Here is a 25,596-nt window from a genome sequence, read left to right as displayed (position 1 = left end):
CACAAAACAAATGTAGAAATAAATAAAGCGTATTATTTAAAAAAATTAAACAAAAAGGTCATCAGTTTCTTTTGCATATCTTCTATGTTTATAACATGAAAACCATTTTTAATTCCACCAAAATACAAACCACCCTTCCTCTAATCAATATCAACCAGCAGCGCCGCCCCTCCCTATCAGCATTTTGTGGTGAACTTCTCATACATACAAGCAACAACAGGGTGTACAAAAACAGTGCCAGCAGAAAAAAAGTTCACCACTACCAGCCATCAATCATTTCTTCTGCACATGCACGCAGCCAAAGCTAAACTCACCCCCGAGCGAAACAAAGACAACCTGCATCAACACAACACGCGCATCGCACGCGCGCAAAAGAGACGAGCCGTCGTTTCGCCCAGCACCAGAGAAAGATGGATTTATAGCCGTGTTTCGCCGAGTTTGTTTTCTTTATTTTATTTTCATCCTACATCCGCTCGGCATTATCTTTCCCTACCTGTACCCGTGGCGCAAGGTGTTGGTAAGCGACGAGCATGATGATTCGCCACCCGTTACCCTTTCCTAGAAGCACACACACACACATACCTTTTGTCGTGTGGGGTGGGATACGGTTGGTGTGTATTTATCGGACGTCTGTTTTGCACGTTGCACCCGTTTCGCTTTATTGCCCGTCACGCTCGTCAAAGCGGCGGCTTTGGCTGTCTCTCCGTTCGGCGAGGAGTGCAACCCTTTTTTTCCACCGCTGAATAAGTTTGTCTCGCTCACACGCACACCCATAACTGTCCATAAGCCCAATCATCGCAAAGAGGGTAGAGAGGGCGAGTAAGATCGACACTCGAGCGAGCAGAAATGATGGCGACGTGACTGAAGAGATGCGGACATTTCCTTCACTCCCCCGTGCGAAGAGCCGGACAGCGTCCATCGCTCACCTCGCACCTGTGCGAAAGAGATGGCTGGGTGTACGGGGCCAGCGATGGCTGCGGGTATGAACTGCGCGAGAGTGGAGCGTGCTTGCCGTTGCTCTGTGTGGAGACGCGAAAACAGGTCCTTTTGCCGGGACACACCATCACCGCACACCACACGACGGTACGAACGATGCAACTGCAGCTGCGAATTTCAACGCTCTTTCTCATTCTCTCTCTCTCTCTCTCTCTGGAGACTCTTTGGCGTGTTGTTGCAGTCTCGAGAGGACCACAAACACACGTCTTCAGCCAATGCCAAGTGGACACGACAAATCAAAACAAATCAATAGAACAAAACAATCTCCCGAAGAAACGTCAACCCAGCCTACTGCGACCACCATCACCATTGTAGCATTTGTTTCGGATCCGTTTCAAATGACGCAGCCCAAATAAAAAGAAAACGCACTACGCAATGCAATGGTTTAAATTTTAACATATACATAGGTTTGTTGTATTTTGTCGGTTTTTATTTTATTTTACTTTTGTCACTGATTCCTGCTACAACATCCCTCACCTCATCTCTCTGCTCTGCTCTGCTGGCATCGACGTATTTCTCGGTTTGAGCGACTTGTTGCCCACGCAAGCGTTCCTTGTTTTCTTCTTCTTCTTCTTTGCGTACAGTTTCGGGCGTATTTTGGAGGGGGCGTTTGTGTTAAGTGGGGGGAAGATTGTTTTTTTCTCCTCTTTTTTTGTTCTCTTTTTCCATGCAATGCAATTGAGTGGTTTTCTTCTGATTCTTTCACCCTTCTATGAAATTTCTTTCCTTTTTTCTTCTGCTGCACCCCCCGGAGAATGTCCCACCTTACTGTGACAGGAGGGAATGGGGGTGGTGAAGAGCGTAAAGGGGGGAGGAGGGAAAGAGGCATTTAAAAGTGTTTTTAAAAATTTGCATTTAAATAATAATTGATTTTATGTTGTTCTTTTCGTTACTTCTTTCATTCCATTATTTATAGGTTTTGTTGTTTTTATTTTACGTTTCTTTTTTTTCGCTTCTCTTCTCTCCATTTTTTCCCATTCAAGCTGGCTCTTTTTGCGGGGGCATTCACATGCATTTCTCTCTCTCTCTCTCACTCGAGTTGACTTGTGTTCTCTTTCCGTCTCCTTCATCACCGAGCCATGGCAATAGTAATGTATAGTGCGCCCGAGATTCGATTTACTTAATCTTCCTTGCTTTATTATTTTACAAATTTGGCGATACTTGTGATGGTAAAGATTCTGTCCGAATCTCTGAGCGTAACAGCTTTCGTAAACTTATGCTTCGAATTTGATTCTCGTATTTCTTGTTTTGTTTTCTGGTATGTTAATTGGAGTGTTTTTTTCTTCTTCTTTCTTCTAATTCCTAGAGCACGCGCGCGCACGCACGTGCGTATGATGGTGGCGTGATCCAAAGTAGACTAGTTAATAGATGTATTATCCCTTAATTTGGAGCTCGCGGTGAGCTTGTTTATCCATATGTTTTTGTGTGTGTGTCTTACGCAATCGTTTTGAAAATCAACATATTTTACAAATTTCCGTCATCTTTACTTTCGCTTCACCACACGCTGAACACAAAACGGGAAAGCATGGCATGGGGGCAAGTAGGGCAAGTAGTAGATTTAACTAGCTGCTGCTTTCGTGTGGCTGCTTTTTATCTACTCACTTTTGTGCTAAGGTTCGTCATCTCTACCAGGGGCGTATGGGGAGGGGGATTCGAAGGCCAAACTCTAATGGTGATTGGTTGCCGAACTTGGTTGTACGGTTATTTTTTGTTTTTGTGTGTTACAATTACAATTTTCACTGGGCTGTTGACTGTTTAGCTTGTTTTCTTTAATGTTTATTTTTCTCAATACTTTGTGCCACTTTTCTTAAACATTTCCTTAACTAACAGAGCCCAATTGGAGGAGCTAATGCATCGAACCAGCAAGCATTAATTTGCACAGAAGCAGGCTGACTGGTTACCTTTGCTGGTTGCTTTGATCGAGTATGCCGTTTTCATCCTTTTCCCGTTTGCTTCAAGCAGTAGCGAAGTTTTGACTCGTTCGTTTTTTACTTCTCACTGTACCGTTTTGTATTATGTTTTGTTTCTTTTTTTCTTCTTTTTTTCATTTGTTTTACACTAGCACTTTTTTATCCTGGCGGCAAATTACGTATACGTTTTTTATCTTCTCTTCTTTTCTTCTTCTTCTTCTTCTTTTTCTTCTTCTTACTAGCACTGTTAATTTTCAGCCGTATTCGTATGAGTGTTTCATTTTAATTTGTTTCATTTAAAGATTCCAAACATTTTAAATAGATGTGTGTGTGTGAGAGTTTGTTATATTATTACTATACCCGCTCGCACCTAACTCCCCTTTTTCCACTGTTTATACCTTCTATATGGCCCGTGTAAGCCGACACACAGCTTATCCGTGTTCGCGAGTCGCAGAGCTGAGATTTTGCAGGCTTCTAGTTTGCATTCATCGTATTTTATATTTATAGTAATAATAATAATATTAATAATAATAATAATAATTATATAGTAATATACTTCAAACTGCGTCTCAATATACAATGTACATGGGGTTTTTGTTCTGTTCTTTTATAATATATGTATATATTTATATATATATGTATAGATAGAGTCCTCTCTTCAGTATACCATTGTGTGAGTTCGACTGCTTTGCGTTGATTCAATTGTTTTTTTTTTGTTGCAAGTTTGCCCGCGTATACAGAGTTTCGATCGTATGAACTGTGTATGGGTTTTTTTGTGTGTAGTTCTAGAGTGCTAATAATGCTAAATGCTTTCCCCGTGGAAGGAGGGAGGAAGATGGGAGATGAGTGCCACACACACGCACACACCCTCAAGTTTTACAAACCCGGTGCACTCTTTCGTTTTGGGAAAGGAGGGAAGCCTAATGCGATGCTTCCTGGGGAGAGGGGAGGCAGGGATGGGGAGTTGGGGGCGTAAGAGAACTAGCTTCCCAGTTCCTAGTAATCCTATAAGTTACGTAAATCACTCTCAATAAATAAGTTTTCATCAATCGCTTCACTGTTTGTTGTTGTTTGCTGTTGCATTTAAATCGCATCTCCAGCCCAATTGGATTCCCTACAGGATACTGCTACGGCTACGATGCGCTTGGCTTCGCTAACTGGTTGCAGGCGTTTGGAAAATACTTTTAGAGGTTTTTAGAGTTTTGCTGCTTATTTGTTAATGCCTAGTTGGTTGTTTATCTTTTTTTTTGTTTTTTTTCCTTTCTTTTTTGCTTGTTTTGACAGCCGTTTTAGAAATGCTTACTTTCTGCGCGTACTTCACGGAATTCAGTAAAATGGGCGAGCGTGGGGCGGTATACTATGCTTATTACGTTTGAGAGGATGGAACTTAACCTGTCCCCTTGATCGCCTTATCCGTGTGTGTTTGGGTGCGATTTAATCCATTATTTTGAAGACAGGCTAATCAGAGTGTGTGTTGTCCTATAAGTGACCTATTTACAACTTCGCACACGCTCACTCGCTTGAAAGATGCCGACCAGTGTCGGAGGGCAAAAACGACTTCAAAAGGAAGAAGCATTGCTGGAGATACTAAAAGGAAACTGTACTCATCACATAATAAAGGTTTAAACTTTCGCTTAACAAAAACAAAAAAAAAACAGAAACATAAAACATGTAACCTGAGTAGAGTGGAGCTTAATAAACCGAATAACACAGACTAAAACAGAGCAAATGGAAGAGAAAATTGTGTCCTTTTTTCGGTAAAATCTATTTCCTGATGTGTGATTTCTATAAGTGTGCGCTAAATCTTGCTTCTAGTAATGCGGTATAAAGTGAATGATCGGAGCTGTTTGTTTGTTTGTTTAGTAAACTGACTTTTGGCACGTCTGTTGGTTGTTTCTTGTTGCTTTTGTTTGTTTATGTTTTTAAACACTTTGTTTTACATTGCATGTAGAATAATGTTCTACTTTCCTTTGCGAGCTGATTGGTTGTTATCTTTAATTTTTAGTTTAGAGTTTTCTGTTGTTTTGTTCGTGTGTATTGCAACGAAGAGTTAAACACTCTGTGCATAATTTTCTGTGTAAGATTGTGTTTGTTTCGTCCTTATTAATTTTCCAACTCATCCAAACTTCCTCTTCCGTATACTCAAATTGTAGGTTTTGTTTTGTTACTGTTTGCGTATCTCTTCGTTTGTTTCAATACCAAAATTTGCAATTTTGCGTTTGTTTTCGTCGTATTTTTTAACCACGCTTCCATGTTTGCATTTTTAATAGGTTTTGTGTAAATTACGTATACCAATTTTTTTTTCTTCCAGAGTAAATTGAATTTGCTTTTTTCACCCCTCGTGTCTCCTTTCGTGTTATTTTAAGCGCAGCGCTACAGTGTGTATGTGTTTGTGGCGCTGAATTGGTTCAACGTTCACGTTGTTTCACTTTTCGTATTTTGTTGTTCGTGTGTGTTTCATTTTCGTATAACCATGTTGCAGTTAAGTTGACTATAGTTTACCTTTTAAATTGCCTTTTGTTTTCGCGCACTCGGCCCCCCGATCGATGTCGCCGTCCGTATCGCCGCTCGTTCCAACCTCGAAGGGATATGTGTGAGTGTGGGGTACCGCCTGTGTACCGCGTGCGTTCGATGAGTAATCTGCATCTGAACACTCACCTTCGGGGCTGGGACTTCGAAGAAGCAAACGGCAATGAAGAACTGGCCATTGACGATCGCCATTTTGTTGTTGCGCTCCTTCTCCGGTCTCATTTCACACCCCCCATGTTGTTCGGCTTCCGTTTCGGCTTCCGCTTGTGTTCGCGCTTAAGCGTGTCAGACGTACTTGGACGAGAGTTGCTTCGCCAGCTCGGTGTACTTGAGGAACTTGGAGTGCGGGCTCTCGTCGAACGCGGGTGACTGGGACGCGGGTGGACTTTTGGCTGCCGGTCCATTGCCCTGCTCTAGCCCTACGCGTCGCTCGACACTGTCCCGGCCGCCGGACGAACCGGACGACGAGCCGCCGGCAGAAGATGAGCCGCCGCCCGTCACCAGGGACAGCGGTGCCGTCGAGCCGGTCGACTTCGGTGAGTGCGGGGCGGGCGATGTGCGCGTCTTGAGCGACTGGGCGCCGCTGGTAGCGGCAAGGGACAGGGCGCCACCGCTCGAACCCGCCGGAACCTTCGGGTCCGGGATGACGTCATCGCTGACAAAGTGCGCCTTGGACAGGTGATGCCGGTAGGCACCCTTCGACCCGAACGTGGTATCACAGTACGCGCACTTGATCGTGCCGCCGGCGACGTCCTCCGACGTGACCGCATCATTGCACGCCCAGCTAAAGGCCAGGATGGCACCGGGTGCGGTCCGCGAGCCGGAACTGTTCGTGGTGGCGGCCAGCAGGGCTGAACTGCTCGATCGTCCCCCGGCGCCACCGGCCGACGGTGTTTCCGTTTTATCACAAAGCTTCTGCAGTGCGGCCAGTGGGTGAGCGCTCGTCTTCTTACCGCCAGCGCTGCCGGACGACGCTGCGTCTCCTCCGGCGGATCCAGCACCGCCGCTGCCGGCCCCAGTCAGACTGTCAAACATGGACGAAAGCGCCCCGAGGCTGTTGCTCACGCTGGAGGATGACTTTTTCCCGCCACAATCGCCGGCTCCGGGCGTCGAGCGGGACGCAATGGAATGGTGATCGCTCAGCGGGCTGGCCGCCGGGCTGAGCGGTACGCTGGCCGTGGAGAGGCGCGGGCTGGGCGCCGGGCTCGACGCTACACTGCTGCGCCGGGCCGACAGCTCTTCGCGATCGTCGCGCTCGTCACGCTGCTGCGCCTTGCTCGGCGGTCGCATCTCGTGATCCTGCTCGTGCTCATCCGCATCCTCCGGCATCAGCTCCTTCTTGATGCGGATCTTGCCCTGCTCGGACGGTGGCTTCGATTCCCCTTCCGGCGCTTCATCGTCACTGTGCAGCTCGCGCTTGATCGGTGGCTGCCCGTGAAGTGGTTCCCCCGTATGATCCGCATGATCCGACTGCTCGCCGTACGGTTTGTCGGGCGTTCCGCGCGGTGTGGAATGGCTCGGCGTGTCAAACTTCTTCTCCGGCGTCAGCGAGTCCAGCCGACTGCTGCCCCGCTCGGAGATGGAGCTCGATTCACTGCCGCTGCGCTCACGCCGCCCGTACTGCTGCGACGCGTACTGTGCCTGCTGCTGATGGTGGTACGATCGCAGCAGGTTCATCGTTTGCGGATCCACCAGCGGTTTGGTGTAGTCTACGCTCTCGTCAATGCCGAGCCGCTTCAGAATGCTCGAACCGAGCGGGGTTGAGCTTTGCGTGGCACCACCTGCACCACCGCCGGCATAGTTCGAACCGCCGTGGCGCGATCGCGTATCGAAGCTCTTCTCGATCAGCTGCTCGATCGCGTTCAACACCGAAGGTGAGGAGCTTTTCTCACCACCACCACCACCGCCACCGTTGCCGTCTTTTTTCGCCAGCATTGAAACGGGCGACAGTAGGTCCGACCCGAGCGGTGACTTTTGCGAGGACAGGGGCGAAGCCAGATCATCACTAACACTCTTGCGCCCGGTCGGCGTCACGGGTGAGATCGAGTCCGGTGGGATGATGGTGTTCGACAGCAGCGCACTCTTCAGCTTGTCCCGCTGCTGCTGGGCGGCGAGCAGCGCCGTCCCGCCAATGCACTGCCGAATGTGATCGACAAACATGGTCGTTTCGATCTTGTCGTTACACTTTTCGCACGTAATCTTGCCCGCACCGAGGTCGCGCAGCGGTTTGTTGGCCGCATTGACTGCCGCAGCGACTGCGGCGGCCGCCGCCGCCGAGTTGGGCGCCGTTTCGGCCGCCCCGTTCTTGCCGTAATCGTGCTGGGCCCGCTCCATCTCGAGCAGCTTCCGCACCGGGAGTGACTTTTTGCGCTTCTCGCGCGTCTGGCGCCGCCGGCTGCCGCTCTCCGTGATCGACCGCATGATATGCTCTTTGTAGTGGGCGTTCTTCACCATATGGTTGGACAGCTCCTTCAGCGAGGAGAACGCCTGATCGCACACTTTGCACGTGAGTACCGCGCTGACGTGGCTGTTCGTTTGGGCGGCGGCGGCCGCTGCACTGGCGGGACCACCGGCGCCACCACCAGCTCCTCCGTTCGCACCACCACCGCTAGGACCGGCACCTCCAGGACCTCCGGCACCGGGTCCACCTGCTCCACCACCACCACCACCACCGCCGGATTTGTCCGAATCAGACGACTTCCACGAGATGATCTGCTCCTGCGAGATGATGTTGGTGTAGTGCTGCGTCTGCTGCATGTGCGCCGTCATCTCGGCGAGCGTGCGGAAGCTCTGGCCGCACCACATACACTTCAGGATCTGGCGCGTCTGCTCCGCCCCCTTGCCCAACCACACGTCCTGGCCGCGCACCAGCTTCCGGGGCAGTGGCATCGTCTCCTTGATCAGCATGTTCAGCTCGCTGGGGGAAGGTTTGGACGAACCACCGTGTCCTTGGCCTCCTTGTCCACCGGAACCACCCATGTTGCTGTTGTTGCCCTGGGCTGGTGGTGGAATTGGTTGCTGTGTGTGACCTCCCGAGCCACCTCCACCACCCCCACCGGGGGGTACATTAACACCGCAGTGCTTCGTTTCCTTCATGTGCGTCGTCATGGCGGCGAGCGATGGGAAGCTCTGCTTGCACCAGACACACTTCAGCACATCCTTGGCCGAGTCGGCGCCCTTGTTGAGCCAGTGCGACTGCCAGGCACTGTGTCGGCCACCTCCTCCACCTCCACCACCACCACCTCCACCGGAATTGCCCGAACTGGGTGATCGGTAGATGTCTTCCCCGCCCAGCCGGCTCAGCTCCGACATCTTCTCGAGCGCTTTCGTGGCATCGTTCGTGACGGCCGCGGCGGCCGCAGCAGCCGCTGCAGCCGCTGCCACCGACTTGTGCTTGCCGTTCCAGCTGTCCGCGTGCATGACCGCGTGCTGCTGCTGTTGCTGCTGCTGCTGCTGATGGTGGTGGTGATTGTTCTTGGGGGATAGGCCAGCCGCCGCAACAGCCGCTGCCAGATACGGGAGCTGCGGCGTTACCGGTGTACTCCAGGGCGTCACAATGGCCGGCTTGTAGTCGAGCGAGCGGGTCGTCTTGCGGGGCGGTGGCGATGACGCCCCGTCCTCATTGCCCGTCCGCTTCCGATGGCTGACGGACAGATCGAGCGGGCTGTTATCGCCCAGGCCCGACTTTTGGCTGAGGTTCACCGCGTCCCCACAATCACTGCCGCCGTCTCCGTCGCCGTCACCATCTGCACCACCGCGACTTCCACGTCCACCACCCGCTCCACCCGCACCGTCACCACCGTCCTCGTCCTCATCGTCGTCTTCCTCGTCCTCGTCGCCACCTCCACCACTGCCACCGCCACCGCCGCCACCCGAGCCACGCTTCTTGCTAAAGTCTAGCACGGTCGCGTCATCGCTCTCGTCCGTGGGCGAGCGGAGCGGCAGCACGGGCGGTGACCCGTTCCGGACCGAGGCGAGGCCGGCGGCCAGCGGCGACCCCAGTAGTAGCCGGTTCTGTTGTGCTGCAACGGCTGCTACGTTTAGGTACGCCGCCATGGCGGCCGAATGCTGAGGCAGGAGGGCGGCTGCAGCGGCCGGTGGTAACGTCGGCGGCAGCGTGATCGACACCGGGCTGAGGTTGTTCCCGGCGCCCTGCTCGTCACGCTCCCCCTCCGAGCGGATGGACTCGTCCGAGGGACAGCGCCCACCGCCCGACGACGATTCCCTCGATTGGCATCTAGGGCTGGCCATTTCACTGTGGAGAAGAAAAGGAAGAAGAAGAAAATGGACGTTAGCAGATGTATTGCAATGTTTGTGTCGTTTGGTATGTCTAATACAAAATAAAAATGAAATACTTAAAATGCAAAAATAGTAATAATATAATCTTTGAATAAATTCGTTTTAAATTGATATTTTAAGGAGATATTATGAGAATCAATGTAAATTGTCAAATGATGACATTGAGAGGCGACAATTTAGATCAAATCTACTTTTTTTCTTGTAATTTAGAACATCAAATTAATATTTTGAATCATTACTGCTGTTTTTAACCATTGAAGCATTCATTTCATGCTGTTTTTAATTGCCTGGATGTCAATTCTTGATAAACTGCTAGGTTAATAATTACTTTACATGTTGAAAACCAGTTATAAACAAGACATTTGACATAAAACAAGATTAAGTAGTATTGCGAAATGTCCTAAATTAGTCCTAAACAAGCAACTTAAGTTGCATTTGCTTGAAATGTTCAAGAAACAAGCGGCAAAGATGCGAAATTCTGAGGAAATCAAGGCTTTGGAGAACGAAATATTGTATTATATACAGAAAAGATTAAAATAGGAGGTCTTTCGAAAGGTTCTACGAGCCGGATATGAAGTATACGGATCTGAAGCGCAACCAACAGGACATTCAAATAAAACCCATAAACCCAAAATAAACCCAGAAAATCACTTAATATTAGTAAATTATATCAATCCATTGCTAGTTGTGGAAACAATTTAATAACCTGATTATATCCAAACAGTTTTACAGCAGTCTGAACGAGTATATGTTTTAAGAACAAGTTCAGCTTAAATAGTATTAATAACTCTCCTTGAAAATGGACTTGATGAAGAAGAAAAAATTGGCTATAATCATCATTAGCAAATGTATAGCATCTTTTACTCAATATCAATATCATACTCAGGATTTGTATCTCTTAATGATAAAATTAATAAATAATTTAGCTTATCTGAGAACTAAACCAATTATAATAATGATTTAATGTTTCAACTTAGGACGTATCTTTATCTCATATAAAATCCTGCATCATTCTTTCCAAAACTACTGAACATCACAACCAAATACTTTTAACAGCGCTTCCATGTATACTTCCGACTAAGTAGCGTAACCTTTCAGTGTTGCACATCTGTTCTAAGATCTAACGTTCGGTGTGATTGATTTGAAAAGCGAAAAAACGCAGTGTGAATTAATCTCTTTCCCCCCTTAGCTAAACCATCCTAATGACCTAATGATGCGCCGTGCTGCTACAAATAATGGATTAAACGAGCTTAAACTGTTTATGGTGTTTCGGCGTGTGTGCGCTTCGACCGGTCCGATCCGTTCCGTTTCGCGCCAAGATTGCGCTTTTTCACCGCGGGCAGAACCTTTTCCTAGCCGCCGGTGCCGTGCTGCGCCATAATTTATGGACCATTCAAATTTTAGCCGTGATGCCCGGGAACGCATCTTGGCTTTCCACTTGCTTCCCCGCAACGGATCTACATGATCAGTGATACGCGATCGTTCCCTCGTTCGCAGCGCTGCGCGATGGCATTCAAACGCAAAACGTCGCACCGTACCGTACGTTGGTGCGTTGGTAGCGTACGATGGCTTCCCCCAAAATGTAGCGGCTCAGACTCGCCGCCTGCCAATTGGGATTAAGATAGTGAGCGGGACGCGTGAGCAGCGCGGCGGGTTTTTTTTCGGAAGCCGGGTTGCTACGATGCCGCCGCCGACGCCGCGTGCTTGCGCAGACGATTCCACAATTGCTACTGGTGCGCATCAACGCATGCGTTGGCGTTAGCGCTGCGACCATGCGAGCGATAGGGTAAATGGAACAATTTTCAGCTTTTGTGTTTGATTTACGATGACAGGTTCCCTCCCATCGAGTGTGGAAGGAAGCGGGAGAACCCTCTCTACCAGAAATTACTGGTTGGGGGGGAAAAACACCGATGAAGAACGATCGCGTCTAAATATGGCCAGCGGTTGACGAAACTATGATGAGCTGGTGTGCTTGTGTGTGTGTTTGTTTCCAACCGATTGGCCTCCAAGGAGGATACATACATCAGTTTTTCTAAAATATTTCCTCTTGAAGTTGGAGGAAAAAATGCTCCACTGAGCGCGAGAACCGAAAAAAAAAACCTTCAAAAACCCGGCCCCAGGAACACTTCAAAGTGTTTCGCTGCCAGTACGGTATGTTGGTATAAATTGTGAAACCCAACAAAAAAAAATAGAAATATATTTCATGTTTCCATTGGCCATGGCCAAACCAACAAAAAAAAAAGTGTCACCCAGCGGTATTGAAAACCATGTGGGAAAACCCCCGAAATCGAATGCGGGCCAAAACTAGGGCCTCGACGCGACATTTAGAAAATAAAGACAGTGAGGGAGAGAGAAAGCGAAACCAAAAAAAAGGCGAGGCCAATCCATCATCAAACACAGTCGTACATAGTTCTTTGGCTTTCTTTTTTGGCCATCGACCGCTGCGTTTGTGAGTGAGTGTGCTTCTAGTGTATTTGTGTGTCGCGTTCCGTGTCCTGTGTGGAGTGGATTATGATTGCCCTAAATGCAAATATTATTTATGTAGCCTTCGGTTTGCTGTTTTACGTAGTGAAATAGGTATGGTAGATGCCACCCGTTTTCACCCCCTTCCCGCTAATGTCGGTTTGGTTGTTCCCGTGCCCGCGGGAAAAAGTAGAACCACGTGTGCGTGTGCACTCAACCATTGCGCCCGCCGTGCGGGTCGATACAGTGGCAAAAGAAGTGAAAGAAGCAAGAAGCAGAGCCACAAAAGTATCCCTTCTGTGAACAAAGCGGACAAAGTGGAAATGACGGGGGGGGGGGGGGGAGTTAGAGGGAAAACGGGGACGACATGCCAGCAGAATGGCGGTCCAATCACGGACTAGATGGATGGATAGCTATGTGGACGGATGGAATCGGTTAGATCGGGTAGGAGGATAAGCTGGCGTCACCGATGCACTCACCAAAACCGGTGAAGGGAAATGACACACACACACACACACACACATACACACACACTCACCAAACCCAACCAAACAGTGGGAGAGCAATAGAAGCGGAGTTGAGTGACACAAGCGCACGCGGTGTGTGTGTGTGTGTGGAATGGAAAATTGATTTATAGTTATGTGCACAGTTAGATATTATTGGATAATTCTGTCATTGTCAATTCGACTTGATTTACAGTTATTGTTTTATTACGAGTTTATCATCATCATTATTGCTATTATTGTTATTAACTAACACATAAAAAGCGGAACCTGTGCTCGAGCGGAGAGGGCATTAGATGTCAACCTTAATGGTGTGCCATGCGTTTACCGTCGCTGCTGCCGCCGCCTGGTAACGCAAATGTTGCTTTGATGCAGTGCAAATGAAACGAGATTTGTGAGTGAGTGAGTGAGCGAGGTAGGCAAAGAAGGAGAAGGTGCTAAAATGCTCAGATTGCCAATCTAGCTCTCGCACTCCCTCTCTCGCTCCTTCTTACTTATTCCGGTTGCACCCGCCCGGGAGCTAGTGGTACGGTTCATTAATGCACCGATGCATGATAGCGAACAGCAAATCATCTAGTCATAAATTGCATTTATCGCAAAACTCCACACGATTGATGGTGGCCCCCGTTTTGCCCGTGTTTGCCCAGCGTGTATGAATGTTCAATGTGCTAAAGTTTGTTCAACCCAGCGGTGGGACGGGAACTGGCCACAAACAAGTGACGAATATATTGTGTAAAAATCATTTCACATTACAGCAGAAATGTGGAGAAAAGGGAGAGAGTTTTGTTTATAAAACGTTGGCTAGAGAATGGATTTAACTGAGTGCGATTGGTATATAAATACAAAGCGGGTGTTTTTTCTTCTCCTGTACCTCTGAAATTCATCATCAGAAAAGGGCTGGAGTGTATCACTGAAAGCAGAGCAAATTAAAACCACGGGAAACCACTATCCGTACACCGGCACCAGCGCGCTCCATCCATCATTCAGTTGGGGGTTGTTGGGAATTTTGGGGATTTTGTTCCCTAATGGCCATATGTTACCGATTTGGCCCGTCTGCGCGTCAGAAATGCGCCCGATCAAAATGACCAAAAACTGAAAACGAACAAAGAATCGGGGACCAATCGGACCCATTATAGCACTTTCTCGCTCTTACTCGTCATGTCTCAACATGTTTCAATGGTCGTTAATCATAAATTTTTGGGAGTTTTTCTGTGTGTGTGCGTGTGCTATTTTCAGCTTCAACACAATGCCCCCCACGACAAAAGTGCTTCGGGTGGATGGCTTGATGGCCGTCGAGATGCCTTACTGGTCAGTTTCCGAATGGCGAGGCAAGACTGACAGTACCCACCACCTACACACAGCGGACGACGCATCATCATTATCCGCATTCACCGGTGACGGACATGATTAACAACTCCAACTCCAAAACAAAACAAAAAAACAGACCGTTCGACCGAAACCAATCCGGCAATTGTATTTTGGTCGGGATGACCAACCTCCCGCACTGCGAACAAAAGCAACACAACAACAGAAGTAGCAGAAGAAGGCTGGCTGCCTGCGAACGTCGGTGCAAAGCGAGACGGCCCGATAAAGGGGAAGAGTGAAAGAAAGGCACAACAAACAGAACAGACGGCAGGAAACCACGCCTGCACCGTGTTTGCTGCTGCTGCTGATCTGCTTTTTCATCGCTCTCTCGGGGTTGTTCCGAGAAGGGTGGCTTTTCGGTCACACGGCAGCAGCGATGGTGGCGATGGATGCACCGGCAAAAGCAAAAAGTGCACTCACACACACACGCGCGCGAATCGAACCGTCTCGAAAGGATAATAAAAATCGAAACCGGAGCACAAAAGAAACGGACCGATTAATAAGTGCAGTGCAAGCGGACGGACACACACACACGTACAAGTAAAAGAGCTGGTGCATTCTTTCCCTTTTTTTCCCGTCAATAAATAAGTGTATCGAGTGTATTTTGAAACTGATCAAAGCAGGCGAAGAAAACACTGGTAGGAAACTTCTTCAGTCTGTCATCGATACAAGCGCACACACAAACACACTGGTGACGATTTTGAGGGTTTTGTCCAAAAAAAAAAGGGAACCAATTTTGAACCCCCTGACGAGGGGTTCTTGTACGTGTAATGCGGTGTGTGATGTGAGGAAAGTGATCGGAGAAAGCATATAAATAACGATTTATGGTGAAGAGCTACGAAAAGATACGAACGGCAACCGGGAATGTGGTGCTGCGTGTGTGGGTCGTCGTCGCCTACTCTAGAACTAATTTGCCGTCCATTTCCCAACGCTGCCCGAGCTTGACTGACAGATTTCAAGCGAGTCTTTGTGTGTGTGTGTGTGTGCATGCTTTTGGGAGGGAAAAATACTCTTCCCAAATGTGCTGCACGTACATTATCCCATTGTCGGCCGTGACTCAATCTCTCTCCCATTGCGCTCTTGTTCTTTGCGCAAGCGGGGTTAAAAGGAAGCGAGTCCCTCAAATCTGAAACCCCTTTGAAGCGCTGGACTGAGCGCGCCGATAGCCGTACGGGGCAAAGGTACGGTCGCCTTGGGAGATTAAAGGCAATAAATTAAATTTTGTCAGTTAAAAAGGGATTAATTTTAATTTAGATAGTATGCCAGTATCACCGGCCACGGGGGCCGTGTGTCACCGCTGAGTGAGGTGCGTTCCCGCGTGCTGGACACACACACATGGGCGGTGGCGATGGAGTAGAGTGTGAGCAACATCCCAGGAGGTCTTCAGGACCCCGGAGCTGCTGTCTGTGCGATAAAACAAACCAAATGTCGCATACATACTTATATACGGACATTTTTGATGGGTTTTGCGCAATAAAACGGACTTGCGTGAACGGACAGTACACGTGGTGGGGAGAGCGTAAAACCAAAACAGGACAACCGGCCGATGAAAGTTTCTGTTATGAGAGTGAGATTTTCTAAACCCCCTGAATCAGGAAAAAATGCCCCATTCTTTTGTAGGTGATGATGCTTTAAATAAGATTTTAATACAGTGAGCGCACGCTGATGCGGCGGGATGACAGCCAAACGTGAGCAACATCTCAAGGGATCCATTTGTGTGTTGCGTTGGTTTCCTTTCTCTCGGCGCCAGAATAGACAACAGCCAAAGGCAGATATCGGGCCGTAACAGCAAAACACACACACCACATGTGTGTTTGCTCCAACGTTATGGGCAGAGACACGGTGGGGCAGAACGGTACAATGATTAATGTGTCGCCTGGCTGCATGTCGTTCTCCCAGCGCGTGATGACAAAGAAGTAGTTTTTGAAGTTTAAAATTAGAGTGCTGAGCTGAGCTACGGAAGATTGGTTGAGCATTATATCTATCGGTTTCAATTGCACGTGATGGGAGGCAATTTGGAGAGAGAAAAATCTAAATCCAAACAGGAAAAGCAATGGCATTTTTGAGGCAATTTGTGGTGTTTCAATGGGCAATAAATTATTTATCTAGGTAATATGACATACACATCAGAAATGTGACCTTTTATAATGCATTTCCGCACAATCGATTGATTTGATTGTTTCATCAGTATAAAATGCAAGGTTACAATTCAAACACACTGCCACCGCTCCGCCGCCTTTCGGGAGCGAATGTTACAGAAGTATGTCTTGGGACAATAATTTCCGGTTTGGTTGTTTGGATTACCCATCAACTTTGTGCCCACCGTTTGTCGGATGCGCTACGGACAACGGAACCGGAACACATACCGTCATGCTATCGCACAGACAGTGTGTGTCACGGTAAGGCGCAAACAGAGATATGAGAAGTCCATCACAGAAAATGAAGACAAAAAAAACACACACTAAAGTATTACCACCACATGACATGTTACCGTTGAATTAAAAATAAAATGTAGCAACGAACTCGGCTAGTGTGTGCAACGACGAGGGAGAGCGAGAAAGAGAAGAAGGGAACGGCACGGAACGTTAGTTGGTTGTTATTAAAATGAATTATTACTCCTCATAGTTGACATTTGTCACACGCACCAACTGTAATCGTTTATCGAGTTTCCGGCTTGATGACTCTGCCTTGTGCAGCAGAGTAGGGAGGTGGGCGCTGAAGATGATTCAGTTTAATTGGGCACCTCACCGGTGCCGAACGGGCTAAAAACGTATATCGTGGCACGATGGGCACGATAAATAATGACAACAAATGTAGGTGTATGAGAAGGAAGCACAAAAAAAACCAACGGAATATGGGCGATATAAATTAAGTGAGGTTGTTTCTGTTTTCTTTTTCTTCTCCCTTCTTCTAACTATGCCCGTTGCCTACCTTCCTGATGAGTTTGGTTGTCTTGTTTGGTGATCTAGTCGAGCTGGTGGTATGTGGTTTTCTTTTCCACTCGGCCCGGGTCACACCATTCGGAAGCTACCAAAAGAAACCGATTCCAACGGTTGACCGATCACTTTTGTTTTAACTGCCTTTGCCACTCGACTCGACCGGTAGCCAATCGTCGTCAAGGCAGAGGCAAACGGACACAAAACAACCAATATAAATAAGGGGGATCGAGGGAGTCAGAGCACGCGCTGAGCGATGGGTTGGGTTGGGGTCTGTAGTTGAAAAATGATTATACAACTTCAGGTAGCGGGTGTCCTTCGGTGGCCGGTCGGGACGAACAACCCGGTGATAAAGAGAGAGAGAGAGAGTTTCTTTGGGTGACAGTTGTCCCGTGATGGTGATGGAAACAGAAGCAAAAAAAGGAAAAAAAAAATACAAACACACAACTATACAACATGTCACAGCTTCCCTCCAGAAGGAATCGTTCGTGGGAGAATTGGGTGGACGGTCGCGGTCCAAAGTACATTAAATTTTACGACTGCACTGAGAGCAACTCGTAAATCCACTCTTCATTCACTTGTGCTCAAGTGTACTGTGAGTATGTATGTCTGTCTGTGTGTGCTCGCAGGACACCACATGGCATGTGGCGCCCGGCTCTAGGCGTACGCGTAAGTAAAAGCAACACGCAACACGCAGCAACAACAGCAAAAAAAACGCCTTCCCCACAGAACGCAATCTCGCAAACGCTGCTCTAGCTGCACTCGCGAAACGAACGCACCCATACAGTGGCAGCGTACGTCGAGCATCCCGAAGGTTAAGACCGGCCCCGAAAATCCGAACCGGCAAACACTTCTGAAGGCAAAAGGCCAAGCTGCCCGTGGCTTGCCGAACGCCGCCGCCGCGCAACCCGGTGCGCGCGTGAAAAAGCGCGTGTTCGCACATTGCCGCAGCAGCGGAGCAGCAACAGAGTAGGCGGTGGGCCGGCGAAAAACATTATCCGGCCTGCTCGCGGTGCTTGCATCTCGCCACTGCCACGCACCATTGACCGTCAAAATTGGATCACATATTCCTGCTTTCCTCCTGCTTGCCACAAAGGAGGGAGAGCAACAATGTAGTACCACCGCCACCTCCCGCAGTTCGCCCGTCCTGGGAGTCTTTAACGAGGTAATTAAAAGCGAGCGTTAGAACAATAAATAACGCAGAAGCGTGTTCCAGGGTTTCGGGGATGGGTATGTGAGTGAACTGAACTGAACTTGGAAGGTATTGGTACTTTCGGGCGCGCGTACCGAAGAACCGGTAGCTACTTCTTCGTCATCTCGTCTATCATCTTGTGGATTAGAAATACGTACACTCGGTGGTCCACTGTGGTTCGGTAGCGTTTGGCCCAAAACTCAAACCATGGGGCAACCACCGACGACATCACTCCACAACACATCGTAGTGATGGTTCGGTGAATGTGTCTTGCGTTGGGATATTACGGTACGGTTTGAAGAGACGTTCACAGGTTGCGGTAATGATTTTGATTAGCTTGATTATGAGCGATTTGGAGGAAACGGGTCGTTCCAGAATGATCAACGGGGTTGGTAGCAAAAATGCAATTTGTGGTTTAAGAATACGGAGCGCCTCATGACAGTTGATGTTCTCATAAGAGAGTTATGAGGTATTCTACATGAGGTCTCAATGATTTGGAATTGATGTCTCGGGAAGGAAATAGAACATGTCGATGTCGCAAGGTTACATAGATTTGTTCAGAGTTTTGAATAACATGCCGACTACCAGACGACATGTTTGGTATAAAGTTGTATGATAATACCTGCAGGTCCTAACTTTTTAAAATACACCCAATAAATCAACAATGCATAATTTCAAAAATCCACATCCAATAACACAAATTAACAACAAAAATCTCTGAGGTCTCATCCCCAGAGGTACTAGAGCTATTAAAACACCTCGTTTGGTTGATTCTCTTTGCTTTGCACAATTACCTAGCGTGAAGGGCCTGTCGGTAGATTTCCAACATCACTGCCTCGTGGAGCATCATCGATGGAAGATTTTGGTTATCAATTTTTGAAACTTTACTCGTTCACTTGCCCGCGACCAGAAACAGGTGCACTGCTTCTGGCGATGTTTCCTTCTAAACGCACGTCGTGATCGTGATTGTGATCGTTGTAGTCGTCGCCGACTTCGATTTCGAACGCGCTCCGAAAACGAGGTTTCGGCGCTGTTCTGTCACTTTTGAAGCACACGCGAATTAGTACGCACACACCTTTTGCACACACCTTTTGCACACACTGTTGCACAATTTGGGTTTGCTTTGTTTTGCCAACTTGTATGTCACTTACGCATCTGTTCGGGGGTTGTTCTTCGCTCTCTATATATCGCTTGTATTTTCAATTAAATTTGAACACGCTTTGCTTCATCCGAATTGCACAAACAGTGATGTAGCTGTTACACTTGCACCATCTCGTTTTTCGTCGTTGTTGTTATTTTGCCAATAAAAAAATACCGTATACCGTGGGTCGTTTTTCAAAGTGCGCTTCGCCTCCCCGAAATTGGAACCGTGATGATCGTACGCGTGTATAGTGTTGTAATGGAATTTCTGGTTTTCTTCGTATAATTTTGTTTCCGAGCGGGACAAACTTTCATCTTCGAGCCCGCTTCGCTTTCGTATAACTTTGCACACTTTGCAGCTTCCGATGCAATTATCACAAAAAAATAGAACTTGTTTCACTCATTCGTTTACTTTGCGTTTTTTTCTTCTTCTTTTATTTGCTTAACCGATTCGTATAGCGCCGTATTGCCGTGCTGTGTGTTTGTTGTTTGTGTTGGGAGGGGGGCGGAGAGTTGGGTTGTGCTGGTGCATAATTAATTACTTTCAATCGTCGCACCTTGGGACCGTATCACGCGCCGCTTACAAACTAAACCATTTCGTCGCGTACGCACTGTCTGCACATCGTTCTGTGGGCTGTTGCATCTCTGCTGGCTTGCCGAACTCATCGTCGATCGGTGGGCTCGATCGCGATGATCGGTGGCACAGTGGGGTAATGTCCAACCGGGACAACACCGTTGCAAGTGTTTCACAATTTATCGTTTGCATTTCACCATTGTTTGTTTTTGTGGTTGATTTTTTTTAAATTTATTGTTGCACAAGTGTTTCACCTGTTAACGATGAAGTTTGTGGGCAAACAAAAAATTCACAAAAATCGCGCAAACACTTCGGCCACCACCGAAAACACACACAGTTTTCCCAAAACACAGCGAAAAGCGTTTGCGTTGCGGGCACCCGTCCCGAGATGCCGTTAGTGTGTCAACTGACCGACTGTGGATGCTGTGGGAAAAAGCTCCGAAAATGTTGCCCTATGGCCCGAAACGAACGGTCCGATTGGCCCCGAAAGCGTAGGAGAGCAATCGCGAGCAATCCGTTGTGTGTTGTGTTTCCGCTCGACCCGACGACTTTTGACTGACGGAAGCTGACAGACAGACGGCTCTGCCTTGTCGACGGCTGCTGCTGCTGCTGCTGCTGTCCCGTGTACGCTCGACGAAAACCTATCACATCTGTGACATCTCGTTGTGGTGGATATCACACCGAGTGACACATAAGGACGAACGCACACTAGCGCAGTAGGCGAATGCGCACACACGAATGCGCGTGCCCTCTCTCTTTCTGGCGCGTGCCCGAACACAAGCCCTGTGTCGCCTTGCCTGCTCACTCACTCGTGCACTCCCCAGATTGAAACACATACAGGCACACATGCGCACACATACACGCGGGTACGCTCATGTACACGGGCTCGGATGAGCTAGAGAGCTTCGGGTTTCCTCTCCTCTTTCTCCTACTGCGCGTACATAAACACGAACTCTTGCTCTTTCTAGCACGTCACGCACACACACAGACACCGAAGTCGTTTGACGAGCCGTCACTCACACATCGACAAGCGCGCTGACGTTGAGTGTCCTCCTTTCCTTTCCGTCGGCTGTCACACAACTGACGTCTCTGGCTGACGGATGCAACCCGACGACCGATGGATCGGGTCACCCTTCTGCACTGCACTTGGTCACGTCCGTCTTTTGCTACTCGAGCGATTGAACGTTCACAATTTGGCGACCGACGGGATTTTTGCCGTACGAGTGTATTTGGAATTTTCACCTTTTGATCACTTTCTGTCACTGTTTCTTGCACAATACACTGTTTTTCATGCTTTGTGCAACAATTTCCTTGCGTGATCTTGCTTCGGAACAACTTTTGTCACCCTTTTTCTCTGTTGGAAACTGTTCCACCGTTACTGTTACTGAACCTGTTTCGTTAAAGAATCGCGACGGTGCCGACACACGTGTGTCTGCGAACGCGAAAAGTTGGTGGCTCTCGCGCGCCTTGTGTACCGAGAAACCGACAGCGAGCGACAGCGAATATGCTTCCAGGCCGCTTGCTTGTTTTTGTTGAACTGACGTTTTCGTGTGAATTCACCACCGGGCCAGCGGCGTTCGGCAGTCCAACTTCGAGCCGGTTGGAAGGGGTGCTTTTCTCGTGAGCACCCCATTCGGGCCAGAATGGAGGGGATGGAACCAAGAATGCCAACCCCTTACCGCGCTCGTGTACATAGCGAATCCAGCGAAATAGGGGAAAAGAGGTACGATGCACACACACAAACAGATCACACACAGTGCCCGCCGCACCCCGGACTGTCAAAAAACCGGTTTGCAAGTTGCGCACTAATACACACACATAGACGGAATGGCATTTAGGGCAAGGGGAAAACAGCATCTGTCAGACAGCGCGCTGTGCATGTTGTTTTCATAATTTATTGTTATTGTTGCTTTCTCGCTCACCCACCGCTTAGTGGTGCGTTGGGGTGAATGAAATGGGTGGCAGGGTTCTGCATGGATGGGTGAAAAAGTGGTGCGTGCGCAAGGTGAATTTCCCGAACACACTCCAGCGTTCGGAACGACTCACGAACACAGACGCGCGCACACTTACACATAAGGAGAACCGAGCCGAGGGCACGAAACTCCCCACCTCCCTTCCCATGCGAGATGAGGGAAAACGATGGGACGTAAATTATGGGATCATTTCGGGCCACATTATTCCAGTGTGGAGCTTCAAGCGCGCAATGTGTCGCGCGCGATGACGATACGGAGGGTGCTGAGCTCGGCCGGCTCGGTTGGGTTTCCAAGTGCATAAATCATCATCCTCCATCGTCATCATCATCATCGTCATCATCGTCATCAGCATCGTGGCTCGAGCTCAATCGAACGTGCTTGTCAATCAGTCAGTCCAGTTGGCAGCGTTGGCTATCCGTTGGACATAGCCTGCTTAGTGTTTTTGGGAGGGTTCTTGGTGCGTTTGTGTGAGTTGTGAGTGTATCAAAGGGAAAGCAGGAACGAACCAAAAAAAAAAAAAATGAACCTGATAATCGTATAATTGAGCGTTACTTTTTATGTTGCTCCAACGCTGGGAAGGGCGGGTTACGGTGTTTCACGCAAGCTGTGTTTAACGTATGGTGATGGAAGGGTTTTCTACTTTTAAGGTGATTCCAGAGAGCGCAATGTGATGGTGATAAAAGTGATATTCCGGTAAATACGGTGGTTTTCTGAGTGTGTGTGTTTGTGTGCACGAATATCCGTCTACGTTGAAAGGGATCTTGGCGAAATGAATCGATTGCGTAGCACAGGAAGGGGATATTTTATTGAGGACACTGTGTGGGGGGAGTTGGGAAGGAACTAGTGTGATGTCATTAATATCCCTCCAGCCAAAAACGGGAACTGACGAGCTCGACTCGTCACGAATTTAGATGAGCCGCCGTCGCCCACTTCGATGACGTATCCTTGTGGAGCAGTAAGGAGCGGGAAGAAAAGGAGGCCAACATTGCACGTGACTCTGGTTGTGCGCGTGTGTGTGTGTTTGTGTGTATGTGCAGTTGCTTTTTATGACGGCAGGAGCAGCCGAAAAAGCCGAAAATCGTCTCGTAAACGTTTATGGGACGCACTATACACGCAGGGAGCAATTTACTTCTATTGCTCTTGACAAATGCTTGGGCGCTGGCAATGGAGGGGGGAGCGTTTGTTTTTGGGGTATACGCAACACATCCTGGTGCGTTTTTTGTTTTGCCTGGCGAGCAATCGATATGCGTCTTTACGCAACTGCATATGAGGGGTTGTGTGTTAGACATTTGTTGTGTTCGCTTGTGAAGCATTATGGGCATTACGCTTGGGTCGTATTTTTCCCCCGTGAAAAACCAATATCTGCAACACAACATTACTGCGGAATTGCGTGAAATATAGTTTGATGGGTATGATAGAGGCGTGCATGATAGCATTTGCGACTGTATTCATGATTTTAAAGCATAGCAACAGAGGAGCATTTCTCTACAAGGACTATTGAATCAGAAATATAGGTTTTTAAACGTAGTAATATAGCTATGACAGTTTTTGTTCCCATTAAAGAGATGATGTGTAGAAAACGACTGGAAAGTTCTGTGATAATCAATAAAAATAATCTCTGTGCCTTATCCACACACGTGGCCTCAAACTAATCAATCTGTTGCGTTTGGCCTTTCTTCTGCGTTATTTCCGTCCGTCCCGTGGTGATGTTTGAGAAATCGTTTGAATTTTATTAGCTCTTAACTGTGAAAGAAAATTGATTGATGGCCGATGGTCGGTTGATTGATTGATCGGGTGCGAATGCGTTGCACTATGCAGTAAATGCGTGTATGGGGGGGTAAGTATACAGTGGGTGTATTTTATGTATGTGTGTGTGTTGCTCGTGAGAATGGGTGTGCTGGTTCGATGAAGAAATGAATGGTTGAACATTGAGAGGTTTAGATGCAGCTGTGTGCAAGTGTTTACAACATAAAATAGATGAGGGTTGCTTTTTGTTTAGCCACAGACAAAGTTTATCGTCATTAGGGTGATGTGTGTGTGTGTGTGTTTTTTTTTGTAGTGTTGGCAGACGAATAGTGGATTTTTTTTCGTTTTTAGCCTTGAAATGATTAAAGTAAAAATAAAAAATGTATTTTGAACTAGTCTTTTTCGCTTCTTAAAAACATTAAATTAAATGCGTTAATTCAATTAAATATTATTTACCAAAAATACAAAAATTAAGACCAAAAACCAACAAAAACAATAAAAATAAATACCAATTATTTGTGATTTGCATAGCACTTGTCATTTGCAAAGATAAGAACATTAATTATAGTACAAAAAGAAGGAGAAAAAAAATACTCAGAAAGCTTCAACCGAAAACCCTTTCGTCCCATTTGCAATCCATTTGATTGATGACAGGTCAGGACAGGGTTTGTCTTGTCACCATGGGCACGACAAAGGTTCGCGATGTGATATGAAGAGTAAAAATAAAAAAATAAAGGTAGCATCGCAAGCATCGTGCTCGGGCGGGTGTGTGTATGAGCAAATGCAATCGTCAAAACGGGCAAAATAAAAAAAAAATAAAACACCCAATTGATGGCAACCGATGTGACTTCGATGTGGCCGGAAATGACAGCGAAAAACGGGAAGAAACACGGGATGGCGCGGGCAGGAAAAGGCGATACACTCGCACCCTGAAGCTGAAACTGATAACGTCGAATCATAAGGACAACGGACGGACGGACCGTCAAGGTAAAAGAAACAAAACGGACCACACTACGAGAAAGGGCGGTGTGAGGGGCGGTTTTGGGAGGAGAAAGTTGGTCCGGTGAGTGTATTAAACTGTGCAGCGGAAGTGGAGCAGTGGAGAGGAGTCGCCAGCCCCACTCAATGCTGATGACTGCAAGGGAGTAAAAGAAACGGCTGATAGACAGTGGCATTTGCAACGTTTTCCCGGCCGAGGCCGAAACCTCGTAACTCAGCGAACGATTATGCAAAATGTGCAGCGGGCCCCGGTCCAGGGACCAGCCAAAAAAAGGTTCAAAAGGTAAGACTGGCTTCGGTCGGTCGGAAGCCCGAAATTTGAACCCCCCAAAAAAAGAGCATCGGAAATGATGAGCTAGAGAAGGGGAGAATAAAGAAAAAAAACCTCGTACTATCAAAAATCGAACTAGTTTTATTGATGTGTGTCAGATTTTTATGCTACCATCTAAAACCTCAAAATAGATAGAGAGGGAGAGAGAGCGTTAAAGAGAGGAATAATACGAAAACATTAAAAATGCACCACCTCAAGAGGAGCTTCCGGGGGGTGGGGAGGAAGGGTGGGGTTATTGTTTTTATGTTTCGTTAATTTTGCGATGCTCCTCCGTCGGCCCCGCCGGTGGTGCGTTGGCAAGCGTTGGCAAGAAGTAGGAAATTCGTACGACGGTCTGGTTTTTTCGCTGCCGATGGCATTGATTGAGACGACTTTAGTTTGATGTTTGTTTTTATGCTGTGTACCGCCACGTCGCTCCATTAACCTGAAACGCTTGCACGAGTCAGTGCAGAGGCACCCCCGGGGCACCACTGCATAAAGGCAAAGGCAAAAGAGAAGCGCGCCCGATTTTTCCTAAGCTAATGCACCCGTCCGCATCGAATGATAGGTGCAGACAAGACAACGCGTCGTACATTTTTTGTTTTGGCAAACGGTGGAGGTTGTTGTTGTTTTTTCAAATATCAAAAAAGGGAAGAAAACA

At 47.8% G+C, this 25,596-nt stretch overlaps 1 protein-coding gene across 2 annotated transcripts in view; it reads right to left on the bottom strand.

Moving 5' to 3' along the window:
- Nucleotides 1–1,380: 1,380 nt before the first annotated feature.
- Nucleotides 1,381–25,596, bottom strand: part of LOC120958149 (protein tiptop) — a 152,190-nt gene continuing 127,974 nt past the window's right edge. The window contains exons 1-2 of one of the 2 annotated variants that reach the window (XM_040378049.2): nt 18,988–21,477; nt 1,381–9,690 (exon numbers count right to left, since the gene is read on the bottom strand). In XM_040378049.2, coding sequence (XP_040233983.2) covers nt 5,721–9,690; nt 18,988–19,043 — 4,026 coding nt within the window. In that variant the 5' untranslated portion in view covers nt 19,044–21,477 and the 3' untranslated portion in view covers nt 1,381–5,720. Of the gene's footprint in view, nt 9,691–18,987; nt 21,478–25,596 lie in introns of those variants that run through there. The other variant, XM_049610194.1, reaches the window with a different exon arrangement.

This window comes from Anopheles coluzzii, chromosome 3 (genome assembly GCF_943734685.1).
Source record: "Anopheles coluzzii chromosome 3, AcolN3, whole genome shotgun sequence".
Lineage (NCBI taxonomy): Eukaryota > Metazoa > Arthropoda > Insecta > Diptera > Culicidae > Anopheles > Anopheles coluzzii.
This window is presented reverse-complemented; position numbering and strand designations above follow the sequence as displayed.